Source organism: Heterodontus francisci, chromosome 2 (genome assembly GCF_036365525.1).
Source record: "Heterodontus francisci isolate sHetFra1 chromosome 2, sHetFra1.hap1, whole genome shotgun sequence".
NCBI lineage: Eukaryota > Metazoa > Chordata > Chondrichthyes > Heterodontiformes > Heterodontidae > Heterodontus > Heterodontus francisci.
Genome location: NC_090372.1, coordinates 98,645,653 through 98,667,389, shown reverse-complemented (window position 1 = coordinate 98,667,389; position 21,737 = coordinate 98,645,653). Strand labels below are relative to the sequence as shown.

The following is a 21,737-nucleotide window of genomic DNA, read 5'->3' as shown; positions in this document are numbered from 1 at the left end:
TTTTCATATTTCTGGCTAGTTTACTCTCACATTCTTCTTTTTCAATTTTTATCAACTTTTTGATGGCCCTTCCTTTGTTGATTTCTAAAACACTCCCAATCCTCAGGCTTACTACTATACTTTGCCACATTATAAGCCTCTTCTTTTAATCTAATACTACCCTTAACTTCCTTAGGAAGACATCTTTCTTGCTAAGTTTTTGTTTTTTAATGGAATGTATTTTTGTTAAACGTTTTGAATTGTTTCTTTAAATGTTTCCCACTGCTTATTTCCTTTTGGTCTATTTATCCAAACAATCTTAGCCAGCTCTCCCCAATACCTGTGTAATTGGCTTTGTTTAAGTTTAAGATTCTTGTTTGGGACTTGAGTACTTCACTTTCAAACTTAATATGGAATTCAATTGTATTGTGATCACTTTTTCTCAGTGGGTCTTTTACTATGAGATTACTAATTAACCCTGCCTCATTGCACAATACTAGATCTAAAATAGCTTTATCCCTGGTTGGTTCCATAACATATTGTTCCAGGAAGCTGTCACCGGAGTATCAGACAAGGGGATTATTTTCATGTTTTAACATGGACAATGATTATTCATTGGATTTCAACAATGGACATCAAAGCTGGACCAATTTCGTTCTCACTTGACATTTGCGGGTATGCTGGATAGCAATCAGAAATGGCAACTCTGGTTGTTTTTCTTTCCACACCCTGGCTCAAGCACCATGAGGTGAGTTCTAGTGATGCCACCCACCATCCTAACAGAGGCCAAAATAACTCAAAATAGACTAAAGATGAAACCTTGCACCTCCTCAGTCTGTGTGGCCCAGTACCACACCCCAAGAAGAATTTACGCACTGAGCCACCAAGAGCTGCTCTGATCATTTTAGTCATTTATATGTAAATATTTGCTTTTCAATTAATAATGATTTTTATACCATAATAATACTTTTAAAAACTGGTGCCTTTCTTAACAGATTAAGAAAGATCGAAAAGAAAGGGAAATAAGAATCAATAAGAAATGCATGAATAAAGGATCGTGAAACAACTACAAATCATTCTCACAAACAATAGGCAGGATTTTGTTCCCAGCCCGATGTCGGATTCCAGTGGGGGGGTGTGGTGGGATGCCAGTAGATCTCTATGGAACCCAATGCCAGGATTGCCAGGCCCAACCTTCCCGGTGGTTGGAAAGCTTTGTGCTGGCAAATCCGCCGCTCCGCAGCAGGACCATGCTTTAAATATTAAAATTACCCATTTGCATACATTTTAATGGTATTCGCCACCATCCTACCAGCCATTTCCAATCTTCAGCTCAACGTGCGGGACTCACGTGCCTTCATGTTCCCATCCTTGAAAAGCTGGAGTCACCGAAGTGAGAGTCCTCGGTGTTTGCAAAGAGTGGTAGGTAATACCCTGCTCTTAATTGTTTTTGCAGAAAATTCAGACATATGCATTAAATTTAGGTAGCCAGAAATGAAGGGGGTGGGGGGATTGGGAACTCTGCATCCATTAATCATGTATCAGCAAGGGGGTGGAATGGGTGAACTCAGCATGTTTTGCATAGGGTAGGGGGTAGGGGAAAACTCTGCATCTTTGGAACTGTCTGCAGAGCTGACAGCCTTTTAAAAATGGCACCTGCTCCTGCTCCCATCTCAGGTGATGCCATTCAGGCCATGGCTGCCCTGCCACGTGATTGGGGATTGGGGTGTTAATGGGACAAGGCAAGATTGCAGCAGCACGCTGGCGTGCAGCTCATGCATGCTGGCCGCCATATTTTTCCACCTGCTGCCACTCCCGGCGGCTGGACAATACGATTCAGCCCAAATGAAATACAGACTTCCTTATTTATTTTGATCTGTTCAGGAAATGAATAATGAAATTCTGAGGTGCATCCAGCTTCCATGTGAGCAGAAAATGAGAGGTTTCCAAATTTTTATAGACCTTATTTTCCTGATCCATTTCCATCATAAACCTTCAATTTAAATGTCAATATTAAATTCTTAGTAAACTACATATTACTAATGCAGCAAAATTTCCACTTTTGTGGGGAAAACCCACAGAGTAGATGCAAGCTTCTGTTTACTGACCATAGCATTCTAAGATGATATACTGCATTAAATATGAACATTTCAAACAATCAGCTGTTCAGCTGGTTGTTATCTGAACATAAGGCATAGATTACAAGATGTTACAACATATTACAATACGATGCATTACAATAAGATAGGTTACAATTTATTATAACATAGCAATGAAGTGTATCAAAATGCAGTTTAATGCAATTTATTCTAAAGCTTTGCAGAATAAAACAAATGAGAATAAATTGCAGTTTATTCCAGTATAACACAATGCACTACAACATAATACAGTACACTGTATTAAAATACAGAAAAGTATCTAATTACATGAATAATGTAATGAATATTACAAGGAGAATAGCCTACAATAATATTCCTGTCACCTATCTTATAAATGATTGCTTGCAGTTATAGCATGTAATTTTGACTTTGAGAAATAGTGTAAAATTAGCTTCATTGACTTCATTGGGAATTAAAATCAGGAGAGATGTATAACAGGCAGCTGATCCAACATCACTCACTATGGTTAAAATCAAAATTACTCACAATGGCTGTTAAATCAAATAACAGCCACATCAATTCAACCTACAACTTCTTAATGAAAGCTGGAAATCTGAAATAAAAATAGAAAGTGCTGGAAGTACTCAGCAGGTCTGGCAGCATCTATGGAGAAAGAAGCAGAGTTAACGTTTCAGGTCTGTAACCTTTCATCAGGTCATCCCTTCTGCCTTAATCTCAGACTGTTGCCAGGGAGATGGATGAAGTCGGTAGATAGGGAACGGAGTTTGGAATGGGGACCAAAAACCATAGCTTCAGTCTTCCCAATATTTAATTGGAGGAAATTTCTGCACATGCAGTAATGGATGTCAGATAAGCAGTCTGATAATTTAGCAACAATGGAGGAGTCGAAAGAAGTGGTGGTGAGGTAGAGCTGAGTGTCATCAGCATACATGTGAAACCTAATGCTGTGCTTTCGAATGAGGTCACTGAGGGGCAGCATGTAGATGAGAAATAGGATGGGCTCAAGGACTGATGCTTGAGGGACACAGAGGTAATGGTGCAGGAGCAGGAAGAAAAACCTTTTCAAGTGATACTCTAGCTGTGATTATATAGATAAGAATGGAACCAGGCGGGTGCAGTCCCACCAAGCTGAATGACAGTGGAGAGGCATTGAAGGAGGATGGTGTGGTCAACTGTGTCAAAGGCGACAGACAGGTCGCGAAGGATGTGGAGGGAAAGTTTACCTTTGTCACAAACACTAAATTTTTCCCCCTTTTGACTAAAGACATTATTTTTGAATTCAAGTATTCTAAACATCAAACTTACATACATCAAGTTATTTCTTAGTGTTCAACTTGTATGTTTTCTCTAAGTACAGAAATAGTCTTAGAGATAGGAAGGTCTCTTAGGTCTGTGATTAGATTTACGAATTTGAGGTTGTGGATCTGTTTGATCAGCTTGATGAAGCAGATTATTAACATCACTCATAGGAAAAGGAAACGTATCCTCATAACCACTATCCTCAAAGTATCTTGGTCTGCTCCCCATCAAACATCTTGCATTCCACTTGCTGTCGTCATCCAACAGATGAGCGTTTGAACCGAGCAAACGTTTAATCTGCTTTGGACCTGATACTGATGAAGCAAGTTTGTTGTCGCGATTTGGCCTTTTGATTTGAACCCAATCTCTGACTTTAATTTGTGGCACCTGTACATTTGTTAAAGTCTGCTTTTGCTTTACCTCGTTGTTTTGCAATTTCATCTGCTTTCGCTCTGACATTCTCATTAACTGGTAGTGATGGCTTCAGAATGGTCAGTGGCCTGCAAAAGTTACGACCTATCATAAGTTCAGCTGGTGTCTTTCCTGTCAGAGAGTGTGTAGGCTTTACTCCTAAAAAGTCAATCACGGGTGCCACAAATATGCATTTGTCCTTGTTGAGCAGCAAATTGTGTTTTGTAAGTCGAGTGAGCACTGCTGGTAATTGTTGATCATGTTCAGCTTCCGTGGACAACGATGTCATCAAGTAGGTTGAACGTTTCCTCAACATCTGTCAAGACTGAAGAAACGATTTTCTGGAATGTGCTAGATGCTGAACTTAATCCATGTGGCATTCGGCGTTATTGAAACACACTATCATGGGTAACAAAAGCTGTAAGATATCAGCTTTGTTCTGCTAGAGGCATCTGACAATAACTCTGTCTTTGTGAAGACTGTGGAATCATGAAATGATGCTGACAGTTCTTGAATTGTAAGAAGTGGATACTTGTCTGGTATGATAGCTTTGTTGACTGCCTTTAGGTCACTGCATAGTCTAAGTTCACTATTTTTTCATTATGCAATGACTCGATTTGATATCCATGGTGATGAGTTGATTCGTTCAATAATACCGTCTGTTTCTAGTCATTTCAGCTTCTGTGACACTTCAGCAAGGATGACAACTGTCTCAAATTTTGTGAAACTGGTAGAATTGATGTGTCAATGCGAGGAGCATGACAGTACCCCTTTTATCTCTCCAAATCCAGTAAATAAGGAAGGACATTGGCGTGTAATATCTGCATCATCAATCCCATTAATGTGTGCTCCGGTGGGGTCTTCAAGTTTGAATCCGAGCCTATTGAAAAGGTTTACCCTCATAAGACTTCAGCCTTTAGCTACATAGAAAGTGAACCTATCTAGGGTGAGATTTTTGTAGCATACTGGAACTGTGATCGTCCCCGAAACTGAAATGATAGAGTCGTCATAAGCTTGAAGAGTGTCTGTTGCAGGAGTGAGAGTGAATTGCAAAAAATACTGATGGTAGACTTTGTTATTCAAAATAGATACTTTCACACCAATATTGATGTGACACTGAGATGCCTGCGATCTCAACTGAGCACTCCTTAAAGTGACCTGGTGCTTTATTTTTTGTGATGGTAAATACATGTTGTACCTCACTCTCACGAAGAGACTGCTCCACGAGTCGAACCGATGAAGTCATTTTCTTCGACAACCTGCACATCTTTGCAAATGGTTCCACTTTAAACATGAGTTACACTTTTTTCCTCAAGCTGGACATGGCACTGTGACTCAATGAGCACTTCCACAACTTGGTCACAGTTTTGAAGGTATCTGACCATGATGGGGCATATTTTGATGAGGTTGCTGAGGTCTTCTTGTCCTTAACCCTTGCTCTGAAGCTGGTTGGACAAGCTGTGTCTGCAACCCTGAGTCTCAGGAGACCTGTGTGTGTAACCTCTGAATATAACATGGCAGATTTGATCTGAACTGCTAAGGTTATGGCTTTTTCCAAGGTTAAATCATCATCCTCCATGAAGAAACGTTCCCTAATTTGTGGAATTGAAGTCATTTCAATTAATTGGTGATGAATTAGTTTGTTGGTTAGTGTGCCAAATTTACATGTAGCTGCCAATTGCTGCAATGCTGTCACGTATTGTTTAATGGGCTCACCATGTCCCTGGGATCTCTGGCGGAATGCATATCGCTCTATCATCACACTTTTCTTTGACCTGAAGTATTTTTCATGGACACTTACCATCATATCAAACGTAAACGTATCTTCTGTGAGCTGTGTGAAGACTCATTGGCCTTCTGCTCCTAGACAATGTGCAAGTATCACTTTCTTATGGTTCGCTGCTATATCTGGGCTGTCCATCCCTGTAGTGAGCAAGTAGGTTTTGAACCCCGAAATCCATCGCTTCCAGCACAAGGGAGGATTTCCTGGTGTTGGAAGAAAAGGTTCTGGAGCTGATAACATTAGATTTTGTTAAATCATCCTAGTCGCCACATTTTTGTTATACTTACGCTGGGTTGCTGGATATGGTATGTACATCTTACTTATCTCAGAGCAATGCAGATATCACACTTGTATTAAATCGCCAACTGGTTTATTTACAGCACTTTAAACTATATTAGTTCTTACACGATTTCAGTGCCTGTCTCCTCATCGCAGTCAGTGTGTTTTCTGTTGAAGATCCAAGGGTGTCGAAGGTGGAGGTGAAAGCACGGTTGAGCAATCTGTAGCTGCAGAAATGTTGTGGCAAACAGAGTGCCAAAGGCTAGACAGTTGAGATTTTGAAAGTGCAGTTGTAAGTGAATGGGGGGATCGTTTTTATCCAGAGATGGTTACAGAATTGCAGGGTCGGGGCATGGAAGGGGCGGGGGGGGGGGGATGTGAGTGGAGAGTGATACAAGGAAGTTATCAGAGGTGGCTTTATCTGAAATTACCAGTCTGCAACATTCGGCCATTGACAGTTCTTTGCATTGGAAGACCGGCAAGTTTCAGGCACACCAAAAAGCATCTTTCATCGAGTTGTTGGTCCTCCAGTAGCAGTTGATGTTTATCTTGGTGTGTGCCCCCGGGAACAGCCCACAGAGCACAGAGTTCTGCATTACAGAGCTGCTTGGGATGAACCTAGACAAAAACCACTGCATCTCTTTCCACACCTTCTTTGCAAAGGCACATTCCAGTAGAAGGTGGGCGATGGTCTCTTCCCCACCGACGTGGTACTGAGATTCCGGGTGTGCATGAACAATCTGACGCAAAGGGTCCTTCTCACCACCAGTCAAACTACATCTTGGCACTGTTTGAAAATTCTGATGATGAGACATTCTGCCAAACGACTTTGACAGTCTGCTCAGGGAAACATCCGACAGGATCCATCATATCCTTTTCCTGCAGGCCCTCGAGGAAGTTACGTGCAGACCACTGCCTTGATGGACTTGTGGTCAAAGATGTTTTCTGCACAAACTTATCCACGAGGGACAGATGGTACAGCACTGTCCAACTGAATGGAGTGCTCCACGGCAACATGGCCAGACCCATCTTTCGCAACACTGGGGACAGATAAAACCTCAGCACATAGTGACACTTGGTGTTTAAGTACCAGGGGTCTATGCATAGCTTGTTACAGCCACAGACAAAGGTGGCCATCAGGATGAAGGTGACATTGGGAATGTTTCCCCCCCCCCCACTTTTATCTAGAGATTTGTACATCATGTCCCTGCGGACATGGTCCATTTTCAAACTCCAGATAAAGTGGAAGATGACATGGATGACTGCTACAGCGCAGGAGTGGGGTATGGGCCAGACCTGCACCATGCACAGCAACACTGAGAGCATCTCGCACGTGATGACTAGGTTCTTACCTGTAATGGAGATGGAGTGTCACTCCCACATACCCAGTTTTTGTTTCACCTTTGCTATGCATTCTTCCTAATGTTTGGAACACACAGGAGAAGGCCTTCTCCTGGTCCAAGTTGACCAAGGTGTTCACCCTCCTTTCCGGCACTTAGGTGATCATATCCCTGAATAGCGCGAGGCTATCAGAGATCATCCTATCGCGTACAGTGGAGATCTGATCAGCATGGATCACCAACTACAGAGTAGATTTCACCCAATTGGCGATGTCCTTGGGCAGAATTTTATAGTCCACATTAAGCAATGAAATTGGCCGCCAATTTCTTACTTCCTCCCTGTCCCCCATCCACTTATAAATGAAGGTGATGATGCCGTTCCTCATGGATTCTGACATGCTACCAGATGGAAGCATACGCTCATACACTTACAGCAGATCCGCGTCAATCCAGTTCCATACAGTCCAATACAACTCAGACGGTAAGCCATCACTTCCAGGAGTTTTACTTGTCTCAAAGGACCTCATGACCTTTGTCATCTTGTCCAGAGTTAGCAGTTTGTGCAGATTCTCATACATACTGTCTTCTAAGATCTTCATGATAGAGGACGTGAACGATTGGGAGACCATGCTGTCTGTAGGCTTCACGTCATACAGCCCAGTATTAAAGGATTTGCTGATCCTTAGCATGTCCGACTGCTATGGCGTTACAGAGCCATCTTCTTCCTTCAGGCTACTGATCATAGAGCACTCTCTGTGTACCTTTTGGAAGATGAAACCTGAGCACATCTCATCCTGCACCAAGGAGCGGACTCTGGACCGGAAGATGATCTTGGAGGCCTCTGAGGCAGAAAGCGAGGCCTGCAGGCTCTTCACCTCTTGGAGATCCTCCTTGTCATCAACCCCCATTGACTGCAGCAGGAGCAGGTTCTGCATGCTTTTCTGGAGTCAGGACATTTCCCTCTGTCTCTCTCTCTCTCTCTCATCTTCTGAACACCTTTGAGGATGAAGAACCTCTTGATGTTCGCCTTGATCACTTCTCATCAGTGTGTCAGGGACTCAAAGAGGAGTTTCACAATTCTCCAAACTTTGTAATCTCTTTTGGGTTCCTCGATGTTCTGTGGGGTCAACAGCTTCATTTACAGCTTCCATGTTCCCCTGCCAGCCCTCGGATCTTTCTGTAGGTGACAGCTGGCCAGGAGGAGGCAGTGGTCAGAGAAGAACACTGGCTTGACGTCGGTGGATCTGACCATGAGTGCTCAGGACACAAATAGGAAGTCTATCCTGGAATGGACAGATCCCTCTGGTCTCTACCAAGTGTATCTACACGGTATTCCTTTTGCAGAGTCGCTGAAAATATTGTGCAGCTGGGTGTACTTTACCTCTTCCATCAGGAGTCTGGATGAAATGTCCAGTTTGCTGCCAGATTGTCCAGCCGCATTGATGGTGCAGTTGAAGTCATAGCCTAGAATGACTGGCCTGCATGTCGCCAGCAGAAATGGGATCTACTGGAAGATGACCATCCACTCATTCTTTAGAACCGGGCATACACGTTGATTAACCGAAGCAGAACGTTTTATACATTATGTATGCGATGAGAAAGCGACACCCCGCCAGCTCCTTAACTACGGCAATGGTGAAGCTGAAGGATACCCAAGCCAGAGGAACAGCAATCGTTCCTGACCAGATCAGTGGGCCGTGGGACCACCCTCGTGACCATTGCCTGTAGATGCTGAGGTGTGGTTGCCACACTTCTGCAGAAACAGCAGGTCAGCTCTGACTTTGGCAAGGTATCCCAAGGTCAAAACACATCGGGTAGTGGCCTTAACACCATGTATGTTAACGGAAGGAATCTTTAGACTCTTTCAAAATGTGTAGGGTTCACCTGTACAATTGCTTATGCTGGTCCCAGCCTTTGGGTATGTTCCTGCACAACTGTAGTGTTCACCATCTGTTGCTGAGCTGAGATACTTATCCTGGTTTCTTGCAGGAGCATTGTTCTGCTGGGGGGTTGTGCAACTGAGGAGATTTGAGCTGTCTCAAGTTGGTTCTGTCTTTACCTTCTGTTCCTTGTTTAGAAAATTGTTGCTCCCAATGCTCTGAGCTGGGGTGCGCTGGGCACCTCGCTGCTCCTGGTGTCCTGGAGCTGAGGTGTGCTGGTTTTCTCACTGCTCCTGGTGTCCTGGAGCTGAGGTGTGCTGGTTGTCTCGCTGCTCCTGGTGTCCTGGAGCTGGGGTGCGCTGGGCACCTCACTGCTCCTGGTGTCCTGGAGCTGGGTTGTGCTGGTTTTCTCACTGCTCCTGGTGTCCTGGAGCTGAGGTGTGCTGGGTGTCTCGCTGCTCCTGGCTTCCCAGAGCTGGGGTGCGCTGGGCACCTCATTGCTCCTGGTGTCCTGGAGCTGAGGTGTGCTGGGTGAATCGCTGCTCCTGGTGTCCTGGAGCTGAGGTGTGCTGGGTGAATCGCTGCTCCTGGTGTCCTGGAGCTGAGGTGTGCTGGTTGTCTCGCTGCTCCTGGTGTCCTGGAGCTGAGGTGTGCTGGGTGAATCGCTGCTCCTGGTGTCCTGGAGCTGAGGTGTGCTGGTTGTCTCGCTGCTCCTGGTGTCCTGGAGCTGGGGTGTGCTGGGTGTCTTGCACCTCCTGGCTTCCCAGAGCTGGGGTGCGCTGGGCACCTCGCTGCTCCTGGTGTCCTGGAGCTGGACTGTGCTGGGTGTCTCGCTGCTTCTGGCTTCCCAGAGCTGGGGTGTGCTGGGCACGTCGCTGCTCCTGGTGTCCTGGAGCTGAGGTGTGCTGGTTGTCTCGCTGCTCCTGGTGTCCTGGAGCTGAGGTGTGCTGGTTGTCTCGCTGCTCCTGGTGTCCTGGAGCTGGGGTGTGCTGGTTGTCTCGCTGCTCCTGGTGTCCTGGAGCTGGGGTGTGCTGGTTGTCTCGCTGCTCCTGGTGTCCTGGAGCTGAGGTGTGCTGGTTGTCTCGCTGCTCCTGGTGTCCTGGAGCTGGACTGTGCTGGGTGTCTCGCTGCTCCTGGTGTCCTGGAGCTGGACTGTGCTGGGTGTCTCGCTGCTCCTGGTGTCCTGGAGCTGGACTGTGCTGGGTGTCTCGCTGCTTCTGGCTTCCCAGAGCTGAGGTGAGCTGGGCCTTTTGCTGTTCCCAAAGTTTCAGAGCTGGGGGCGGAGGATTTGCGAGGGGGTGTCTTCTCCTTTAGCTCCTTTGCATTTTGCCACTTATTTTGTTGATGGCGGCTTTCTTATCCTTTCTCATTCGATGAGGAGCAGCTGCTTTAGTCCAGTTTGCTTTCTTTTTTGGGTCACTATCTGTGGTTTTTCCCTTAACCGCCAGCCAATCTCCCAGTTGTCCCTCTGCTGGCTCCTCTGCCATGGATTCTGTCTGCTGAGGTGAAGACTTTGGGCACAGTGTTGGCATTTGGAAGCTTGCTACAGAACCCTTTTCCTTCGCGTTGTCCCTCTCTGTGTCCTTCTTTCTCATGTTTTAATCATTGGAGGTCTTGGTGGGGGGTGGGTTGCTGGTCTCCTCTGAGGCAGCATCTTTTGCTGACCCTTTGACATGCACAGCCTTGATTCTTGCTACCTGTGCACAGGTGACACTGCGTTTTGGGCAGACCTTGTAGGGGTGGCCTGCCTCACCACACAGGTTGCAGCACTCACTCTGCTTACAGTCCTTCATCTGTTAGCCTTCCTGCTTGTAATTCTTGCAGATGATTGCTTTGCAGTTGGCCGCCATGTGCCCAGAATTGCCATGGGTGTGATGAACTCTGGGTTGCTCCACGAAGACCAAGTAGCCCCGACTTCCCCCAATAGCAAAGCTGTAAGGAAGGTGGAGGACGGCTCCTTTGATGTTCACTTTCAAGGTCACTTAACCTGCTGCTTGCTGGTCCAAATCCTGAACAGATCGTTGTCCTCAGTGCTGTTTCCAGCTACCTCAAAGTATCTGGCAAGGAACGTTTGCATATCCATGATAGAGAAATGGGGGGTTGTACAGATGGATTGTCACATGCAGTTTTATTGCACTGGCAGAGTAAACAATGGCTCAGCAGTGAGGATCGACAGTGGTCCGTTTCTCATTGAATGCCTTCAGAAGTTTCAGGCATCCTGCAATGTTTTAAAAGGTAACATCAAAATATCCACTTCTGGGGACATCTTGCAGGCAAAAGATGTCCGCAGTTTGAAAACCATATCAGTCAAACAGGATCCTCTTCACAAAGAAGGCATGCCTTCTTCTTAACTGTCAACCTGACAGTGTTACGTACCCCTAGCTTGGAGCTTGGGTGTTGATTGTGGCCATTCTGAAACATCAAGTCTTCACTGTATTGGCATTAGGCCTGAGCCAGCATGAGGTTCCACCAATCACAATGAAATTTGCACATTGCTGGGGCATTAGGCTGAAGCCAGAATTGAGATCTACCCAAAAACAAAAAAACTAAAAGACTTGCAACTCGAACCAAACTGGTGCCACACTTGATCTTAGCCAAAAGGCCAAGAACTGTGTCTGATATCTATTTTAAATGAATATTGATTAATTTTTTACTTTGGTTTATGAAAACATACTTTCACAGGATCTAATGGCAATAATGAGCTTCAAGGTAATAATGGTTCCAAGTTGTTTATAAACACAGTAGCCATTAAATTAATTAACAGTCCTTCATGGTCCAACCATTGCTGGCATGGTAATGCTTTTGAACTTTTGAAATTAGTCAGAATCCTGGAATATTTCTTTAGGAGGCTTTAATTTTCAGTTTCTTAGGTTGCCATTATTTCAATATATTTGGAGGCAGTCCTTGACTGTTAGTTATTCCCCTTTAACATTGCTTCAGGAAAAGATACTTTATTTATAAGTGCCTGGATAAGACAAATAAACATCATGTATAATTCAGATTCAACTGTGACCCCACGTAGAGATTGTAAATGTCCTGTTCTGATTGCGTGTTTATTTTTCTAGAACTCCTGATGAACCAATGGAAGAAGAGCCAGCTTTGTGAATTGCCAAGTTCATCCAGCTATTTCCTTAACATGACATCATTGTTGGTCCCCTAAGACTCTCCCAGACATGTCGAGTCTGCTGTTTGGGTAGTGTAAATCAGCTGGATCTTCAGACAGAGCAGCCTGCAAATAGTGACAACTTCACTTGGTCTTGGAATACTTAAAAAGACACATCTATAAAGTTATTTTTTCAAATAAAGAAATGTCTTACAGGTCAGAAATATTTTCACAAATTTCATTCTCTTGACTTTACTGCTGGCTGTTTTCTTTGGAGGCTGAAGTGCTCAGATTTTCAGTGATGTACTGAAACCATTCTGTTTGTTCATGAAGGATGGTGTTCTAAAAGCATTGAAACCTTCAGAATGTCAGGCTGATGCTGTTGTCGTGCCTTTGGAAGAGAAGGGAAAAGATTCTAACACTTTCATAAAAATGCCTTACATATACTTACATATAGCACAAAAGAAACATTTTTTTTATTTTGGGCGTCTTTAGAAGCAATGAAGAACTGCATTGAAGTTACGCTTTGAAATTTTAGAATGTCAAGAATAATTAGTGACACAATAATACCTTGAAGTATTTATTTGTCTAACTGCAGAATTGTTTGATATCAGCATTGATTTTATGACCAAGTTCATAATTCGTTTTTGTATTTTTCAGCTGTAAATAGGTTCCAACTACTGTATTAAAGCCATAAGTGAGCATCCACTGTCATTCTTTGATTTGTAAATTTGAACACAACCTTGATTTTAAGAAAGCATTTCTTGTACTTTTTAATATGTTTTTGCTTCTTGTAAACCGTAATCAGAAGAACAACGGGAAAAAAACAAAGCCGATTTTATTCAGATGACAATATTTTCCTTTTTGTCAGACAATAATTTCCCCCATACATATGGGTATGTTTAAAGCCAGACCTTTTTCTTTTTTTAAATATTTTTATAAATGTTTGTGTTACAGCAAATTTAATGTGGTGTTGGCTGTCGACTGTTTAACAGTTTGGATGTTTCTCTTCTAAGAGTTTTGAGGAATAATTCTGATTGTTTTACTGTTTCCTTTTTATTTTATAACACACCTGTGCCCAAGTCAACAGAAAATTTTTTTTTTTTTTTTTTCTTTTGGGCCTCCTTATCTCGAGAGACAATGGATACGCGCCTGGAGGTGGTCAGTGGTTTGTGAAGCAGCGCCTGGAGTGGCTATAAAGGCCAATTCTGGAGTGACAGGCTCTTCCACAGGTGCTGCAGAGAAATTTGTTTGTTGGGGCTGTTGCACAGTTGGCTCTCCCCTTGCGCCTCTGTCTTTTTTCCTGCCAACTACTAAGTCTCTTCGACTCGCCACAATTTAGCCCTGTCTTTATGGCTGCCCGCCAGCTCTGGCGAATGCTGGCAACTGACTCCCACGACTTGTGATCAATGTCACACGATTTCATGTCACGTTTGCAGACGTCTTTATAACGGAGACATGGACGGCCGGTGGGTCTGATACCAGTGGCGAGCTCGCTGTACAATGTGTCTTTGGGGATCCTGCCATCTTCCATGCGGCTCACATGGCCAAGCCATCTCAAGCGCCGCTGACTCAGTAGTGTGTATAAGCTGGGGGTGTTGGCCGCTTCAAGGACTTCTGTGTTGGAGATATAGTCCTGCCACCTGATGCCAAGTATTCTCCGAAGGCAGCGAAGATGGAATGAATTGAGGCGTCGCTCTTGGCTGGCATACGTTGTCCAGGCCTCGCTGCCGTAGAGCAAGGTACTGAGGACACAGGCCTGATACAGTCGGACTTTTGTGTTCCGTGTCAGTGCGCCATTTTCCCACACTCTCTTGGCCAGTCTGGACATAGCAGTGGAAGCCTTACCCATGCGCTTGTTGATTTCTGCATCTAGAGACAGGTTACTGGTGATAGTTGAGCCTAGGTAGGTGAACTCTTGGACCACTTCCAGAGCGTGGTCGCCAATATTGATGGATGGAGCATTTCTGACATCCTGCCCCATGATGTTCGTTTTCTTGAGGCTGATGGTTAGGCCAAATTCATTGCAGGCAGACGCAAACCTGTCGATGAGACTCTGCAGGCATTCTTCAGTGTGAGATGTTAAAGCAGCATCGTCAGCAAAGAGGAGTTCTCTGATGAGGACTTTCCGTACTTTGGACTTCGCTCTTAGACGGGCAAGGTTGAACAACCTGCCCCCTGATCTTGTGTGGAGGAAAATTCCTTCTTCAGAGGATTTGAACGCATGTGAAAGCAGCAGGGAGAAGAAAATCCCAAAAAGTGTGGGTGCGAGAACACAGCCCTGTTTCACACCACTCAGGATAGGAAAGGGCTCTGATGAGGAGCCACCATGTTGAATTGTGCCTTTCATATTGTCATGGAATGAGGTGATGATACTTAGTAGCTTTGGTGGACATCCGATCTTTTCTAGTAGTCTGAAGAGACCACGTCTGCTGACGAGGTCAAAGGCTTTGGTGAGATCAATGAAAGCAATGTAGAGGGGCATCTGTTGTTCACGGCATTTCTCCTGTATCTGACGAAGGGAGAACAGCATGTCAATAGTCGATCTCTCTGCACGAAAGCCACACTGTGCCTCAGGGTAGACGCGCTCGGCCAGCTTCTGGAGCCTGTTCAGAGCGACTCGAGCAAAGACTTTCCCCACTATGCTGAGCAGGGAGATTCCACGGTAGTTGTTGCAGTCACCGCGGTCACCTTTGTTTTTATAGAGGGTGATGATGTTGGCATCGCGCATGTCCTGGGGTACTGCTCCCTCGTCCCAGCACAGGCATAGCAGTTCATGTAGTGCTGAGAGTATAGCAGGCTTGGCACTCTTGATTATTTCAGGGGTAATGCTGTCCTTCCCAGGGGCTTTTCCGCTGGCTAGGGAATCAATGGCATCACTGAGTTCCGATTTGGTTGGCTGTATGTCCAGCTCATCCATGACTGGTAGAGGCTGGGCTGCATTGAGGGCAGTCTCAGTGACAGCATTCTCCCTGGAGTACAGTTCTAGGTAGTGCTCAACCCAGCGGTCCATCTGTTTGCGTTGGTCAGTGATTATGTCCCCCGATTTAGATTTGAGGGGGGTGATCTTCTTGATGGTTGGCCCAAGAGCTCTCTTCATGCCATCATACATTCCTCTGATGTTTCCAGTGTCTGAGGCCAGCTGAATATGACTGCATAGGTGTTGCCAGTAGTCGTTTGCGCAACGCCTAGCTGTTCTTTGCGCAGTACTTCTGGCTGCTTTAAGTGCTGCGGATGTTAAATCGCTGGGGGCTTTCTTGTAGTTCAAAAGTGCAATGCGCTTAGCGGCTATGACAGGTTCCAGCTCTTCATTATGAGATTGAAACCAGTCTGCATTTCTCTTCGCATTTTTGCCGTAGGTGGTCAAAGCTGACTCATAGATGGCGTCTCTGATGTGGGCCCACTTGGTCTCAGCATCCCCTGTGGGAGTGTTTTGAAGGGCTGTTACAAGTGAATTTAGAAATTTTTGTAACAGCTGTGGGTGAGAAATTCTGCTCGTGTTGATGCGCGGGTGGCCCTTCTGCTTGGAATGATGCAACTTCTTTGGTCTGAGTCTAACCTTGCTGCACACCAGGGAGTGGTCGGTGTCGCAGTCCGCACTGTGGAAGCTGCGTGTGATTTGAACACTGTTTAAGGCGGCTCGCCTTGTGACAATGAGGTCTAGCTGGTGCCAACGACGCGATCTTGGGTGCCTCCATGAAACCTGGTGACAGGGTTTAGTGTGAAAGAACGAGTTGGTGATGCAGAGGTTATGATAGGTACACAACTCAAGCAGTCTCTGCCCGTTCTCATTCATCCTTCCAACGCCATAGCGCCCAAGGCAGGAGGGCCATGAGTCATGGTCGGCCCCACAATACATGCTATTCTCATTCAAAACTCAAAGGCGACAGAATCAGTCAGTAAAATGACCCCATTGACCAAGTTCAGATCTGTTTCTGATGGCTTTTATGCTTCAGTGACAAGAGAGCACTGTTGCATGCTTAGGGTAATGAGAAAAACTTATAACTGAAAGATTACAGTCCAAGTAACTAAGTCATAGCTTTGCCATGGTGTGTTATAAATTGACTATGGTACTGTTTTGATCATACTCCTGGAGGACTTGGTCATGGAGCCTTGTTAAAATGGCTACGATCTCAGCTTCAGAGGCCGAAATGTTACTTTTGTCAGACGGGAGCCGTCCACCGACTGAAAAGATCCTGCCTCCGCCTGGCCTGGGGATCCGGACCGCATTTTACGGTCCCCGGGTCCTTAATTGGTCTGAGGCGGGACTTCCACTTCATTGAGGCCGGAGGTCCCGCCTAATGGAGCTGCCGGCCAATCAGTGGGCCGGCAGCTCTTAGAACCCAGCAGTGCCACCAAGAGCAGTGGCCACTGCTGGGACTGCAACCCAACTGAAGACTGAAGAGGAAGGACGGCCCCGGGAGAAGGTAGGTTTTTACGGCCTCGCCGGGGGTGATTAGTCAGGCCCCAGCGAGGCAAAGGTGGTCGATTGGGGAGACGGGGATGGAGCGTGTTGGGTGTTGGGGGTGGATGGAGCATTGGGGGCAGCCCTTCATCGGGCACAGGGTGCCTGATAATGAGGGCCCCCCCCCCCACCCAGGCTGTCAGAAAGCCTCCTGCTTTTGTCAGGCGGCTTTTCTCAGGCCTGGGCCGCCCAACCAGCCAATGGTAAAATCTCCATGGCGTTGGGCGGAGGCCCTTAAATGGCCATTAACTGGCCACTTAAGGGCCTTGATTGGCCTGGGGCGGGCGGGCCAGTTTTCGCCACTGCCGCCCCGAGTAAAATGGCAGCAGAGGAGGGAGTGGGTTGGGAAGGGCCCCCTGAGCCTCCCACTCCATTTAACACCCCCCCACCTCCCGCCACCACCAACCCGCTTTTTTGTGGGGGGCATAAAATTCCGGCCAGAATTTTTCCATTTTTGCCAGTAAGAGACCTATTTTAATATTTGAATTCTGTGGTGTGGGTAATTAGCTGTTTTTATTGATGAAGTGAGGAATATTCCCTTTGTATTGACAGGAACTAACAGCTTAGTACAGGTGCAAGTGAGATTGTAAATCAAATAAAGCTAAAAAGGGACTAGATGGAGCAATTATCCACTAACCCTTAGTGATCACTGTTTGAGACCAGCCCATAATATTGAGATGAAGGTTTTGATTTTCACTGCTGGCTTAAATCAGTTTGGCAGTCTCAAGCCTGTTCCTAATAAGACCCCACAGTGCAAAGCTAGCCAAAAACAAATGGCAGTTAATTAACAATGCTACTCAGAGGCTACAGGCAAATCTCAGATTAGTACAGTAAGGATTGCTTTGCAGAGGATGGGATTAAGGTTCATTGATATGGCAGAATTGCGGGAACCTTACTTTGTATCTGACCTCAGAACGCTTAATGTTGAAATGGGTACCAAAAGTGTAAAGTGCATCCATTCCCCACTGATCATACCAGGTGAGCAAAAAGAAAGATTCACCACAAAAATATAAATTAAGAAAAAGAACAAGGTAAATGCTAAGTTGGCCTGTAATTGCTGAGAATTCTCATAGCTGGAGTTCCATCTCCCTAAGAACACAATAGCAGCTGCTTAAGAGGGGGAACATTAAATCATTATATTGCTGACCATACAGGGATGAGGACAATCTTTTATTTGCCCAATCCCTTCAACAATAACAACAACAAATTATATTTATATAATGCCTCTAATGTAATAAAATGTCCTAAGGCACTTCACAGGAAGTTATAAAACAAAATGTGGCACTGAGCCACATAAGGAAATATTAGGTCAGATGACCAAAAGCTTGGTCGAAGAGATAGGTTTTAAGGAGTGCCTTAAAGGAGGAAAGCTAGGCAGATTGGCAGAGAGGTATAGGCAGGGAATACCAGAGCTTAGGGTCTATGCAACTGGAAGGACGGCCACCAAAAATGGAGTGATTTAAATTGGGGATGCTCAAGAGGCCAGAATTAGATAAGCAGAGATAGCTCAGAGGGTTGTGGGGCTGGAGGACTTTACAGAGATAGTTTTATTGATGGTTATTCATCTTTTTATTGACGTTGTTGAGTTTTAAACTGAAAAGTTACAACTGGGAGTTAGGGACGACTTGCTCAGATCAGGGCTAAGAGCAAACCATGAGCAGGCAGTGGAGAATGGTGGTTTGAAATTATACCATTGAGAAATCAGGTGGTATTAATACTGTTCATCTGAAAATTCTCCCATAGTCTTATATCGCACAGTCAGCCCATCACATGCACACATACCCTAATAAAAATAAGCAAATTGACAAAAAATACAGCTCACAGAAATATAGCCTTTAAAGAGCAGCAGTTCTAAATCCAACTGTAATAGAATGATGAAGAACCTCAAGGACCTTTGGTATTTTTTGGGGGGTTTTTCATGACTGTTTAAATGAAACAATCAGTACAATGACATTAGTGGAGAACCTGGCTTTGAGAAATAATTAAGCTGGAATATCATCCTAAAATATAATAACAAAGGTGATGCTTCAACTAGTAATCCTGTCATTTTAATTATGGCTGTTCATTTAGATCACCACTGCCAGGCTGTACATCTCTACCATGTTAGTTCCTCTGGTGTTCTTCTTCTCTAGAAAGAAAAATAAATAAAAAAAATTGTTACTCACAGTTTATTTTGACATTCGCATTCTGCAAGAACAAAGTGACATCCCTCATCTAAACCTAAATCCTTTAAGAACAAAATACAATGCATTGTCCAAATAGTACAAGTTACTCACTCGTATCTCAGATTGTGCAAGCTGAGTGACTCATATATTGTAAAACTTTAGAGCCTCTTTTCATCAAGAAAAGGATCTCAGTTCATCCTTTGGCCCCAAACTCCATATAACTTAAGACATCTCTGACTGCTATCCAGCCAAGGCAAAGAACAATCTTTAAAAAGTTCCAGACAATCTCAATATTTAATATAAGTCACTCCAATTTTATTGTCACAAAGTGCTTACAGTGTTAAGCTTTGTATATGTTTATTGCTCAAGCATGAATTGCTTTTGCATGTATTTGTTATTGTTCTAATCCATGGCCCTGCTTTCATGTCCAGGTCAGGTCTGTTTCATGCGGCACAAATCCCATTTCTTGCCTTTTCATTTACTCACTCAAGAATAATGTACATTTAGATCAATCACTGTATGACCCATTTCAACGGTCGTTGTTTGATTGATCCATTGTATTCTGTAACTCCAGTACATTGCAGTTTTTAAAATGCTTTAGTTATTATTTGTCTTGTCCTCTACCATGGTCGTTGAAATTTTATACTGTTTCATAGTGTTTTTGCCCTTTGGGTGACATGGCCATATAATTCTGTAAAGAATGAACAAACAACACCGACATCCAACATTAGCATTAACCAGAAACAGTAGAATCAGCACAGTTAGCGGCCATGATCTGATAGGGATACTCTGTTGTTTGTTGATTTATTAGTTGATTCAGGTCCTGGCTATTGTTTCATATTTTCAGCGTTCATTTGCTTTAAACTTAATTGAATTGACAAGATTGGATATCATTTGTACAAGAGGTAAAGAAGAATGCAACCTTCCTTCTGAGATCATTGCGATCCTAAAATGAGCTTGTAGATGTTGGGTTTTGCCTTTCTGTGTTACCTGCAGGTGCTGCAGGTTGTGTTGCTGTTAACTGTCACCAGGTCAGAGTGAATACAAAGGTCAAATGTTTCCCAAGTTTTTGGTGGGTGAGTTCAGGCAAAGTTGAAGGATCCAACATCAACAAAAATAAAAATGAGTTTATCAAGGCTGATTAAGTGGAGCCTTTGAAGACTGTTTGAAAGTTTGTGCAGTAGCTTAAAGTTTCAATATCTGAGTTGGCTTATATAGCTGACTTATGTATTTTTTATTTTAGAATTTTAATTCAATATGTAAAGTGTATCCACTTTCCCCATGGGATGTCTAAAACGATAAAGTAAAAACAATTAAGACTGTCACTTAGATCTTTCCAAAAAAAAGAGCTGAGTAAATATCTGGTTAGAAATTAGATTAAAGCCTAAATGGATAGATATGAATTGAAGTTTATCAAATGATCAGATATGATGGTTTTTGTACAGGAGAGGACTAATAATCCAGTGAACATGAGTCCAAATCCCACCTTGGCAGTCTGAGGAGAATAAAATTGGAAGTAATAAGTTAGTATCAGTAAAAGTGACAATGAAACTGTTGGATAATAAAAGCAAAATACTGCAGATGCTGGAACAAGAAATGCTGGAAATACTCAGCAGGTCTGGCAGCATTTGTGGAGAGAGAAGCAGGGTTAATGTTTCTGGTCAGTGACCCTTCATCAGAACCTGTTGAAACTGTTGGATTGGGTGTAAAAAAATCAACTGGTTTGCTAATGATCTTTAGAGAAACCTTTCCCAATTTGGCCGATATGTGACCCCAGTTCCATACCAATGTGGTTGATTTGTAACTATCCTATAAAGTGGCCTAGCAAGCCACTCAGTTGTATCAAACATTTCCAGGGCAACTAGGGATGGGTAATAAATGCTGGCCATCCCAAGAATGAATAAATCATTTGAGACTTCTTTATGTATAGCCTTAGATAGTAAGTTTGGTTAGCTTACATAGCTAAATGCTAAACTCTTGGTTTGAATTGTGAAGGGTTCAGTTAGCCTTTAATCCTTTTGAGATGAATGAGAACCACACCTTAAGAAACTAGTTACTGCAAAGAATAACCTGTACTTATCACACTCTTATAGTATTTCTTGGCTCTTTGGCAATGGAACAAATTCCAATACTTAATGGAGACTGACATTTAAGAGTATTTTTTCTATGCAGTGTGTTTAACTGCAATGGATTATCACAGTGGAGTCGAATTTTGGCCATATGTGTAGTTTCCAGCAAGGGTCAATGCATTTCATTATATTTCTTATTTTATATTTAAATTTCCATTTGTTATACATTCTTAATTACTCATGCTTTAGCTACCCCATTTCAAATGTAAACTACATACTGTTTGAGATCGCAGAGAAATTAATACCCAGCAGTTTTAGAAAGTTACCAGGAAGTCTGTCTTGTGACAACCACAGTGTCTTCAGAGAAATAAGAATAAATATATGAATCCCATCTCCTGACACAGAGCTCCAAGCAGTGGAAGTGCTTATTGGGAATTCAGATGAGAATATCAGTAGGCCCTAAAGATTTTTGATTCTCCATACTTGAATTCCCATCAAATGTGCCCAGTGTGTAAAGCTCTATATTGAGAAATGAATTTGTAAAATCTATACCCTGTTATCTATATTGTATTGGCCTAGGACTGAATCTGAATGGTGTCTATGCAAAATCAACAACAGTAGCTTGCATTTATATAGCATCTTTAATGTAGTAAAACTTCCCAAAGGAGAAGTAGAGAGGCAACGAGGTTTATGGAGGGAATTCCAGAGCTTCAGCTCTAGATGCCATTAAACACAAGGGTCAAAAATTTTAAACATTTATACGTACATGTGTCACACACCAGTCCTCACATGGCAGATGTCACACTTCATGATAGATCCAAAGTAATCTTACTAAAAGGAGGTA

At 43.8% G+C, this 21,737-nt stretch overlaps 1 protein-coding gene across 15 annotated transcripts in view; it reads left to right on the top strand.

Moving 5' to 3' along the window:
- The window catches only part of LOC137345926 (histone deacetylase 9-like), a 1,063,883-nt gene extending 1,051,051 nt beyond the window's left edge, over positions 1-12,832 (top strand). For all 15 annotated transcript variants that reach the window (XR_010968622.1, XM_068009206.1, XM_068009189.1 and 12 more), the window contains one exon: positions 12,157-12,832. Coding sequence is in view for 14 of the 15 variants with exons in the window: in XM_068009206.1 (XP_067865307.1) it covers positions 12,157-12,196 (40 nt within the window). In the remaining variant the exon portion in view is untranslated. The remainder of the gene's footprint in view (positions 1-12,156) is intronic.
- The last annotated feature ends 8,905 nt before the right edge of the window (positions 12,833-21,737 follow it).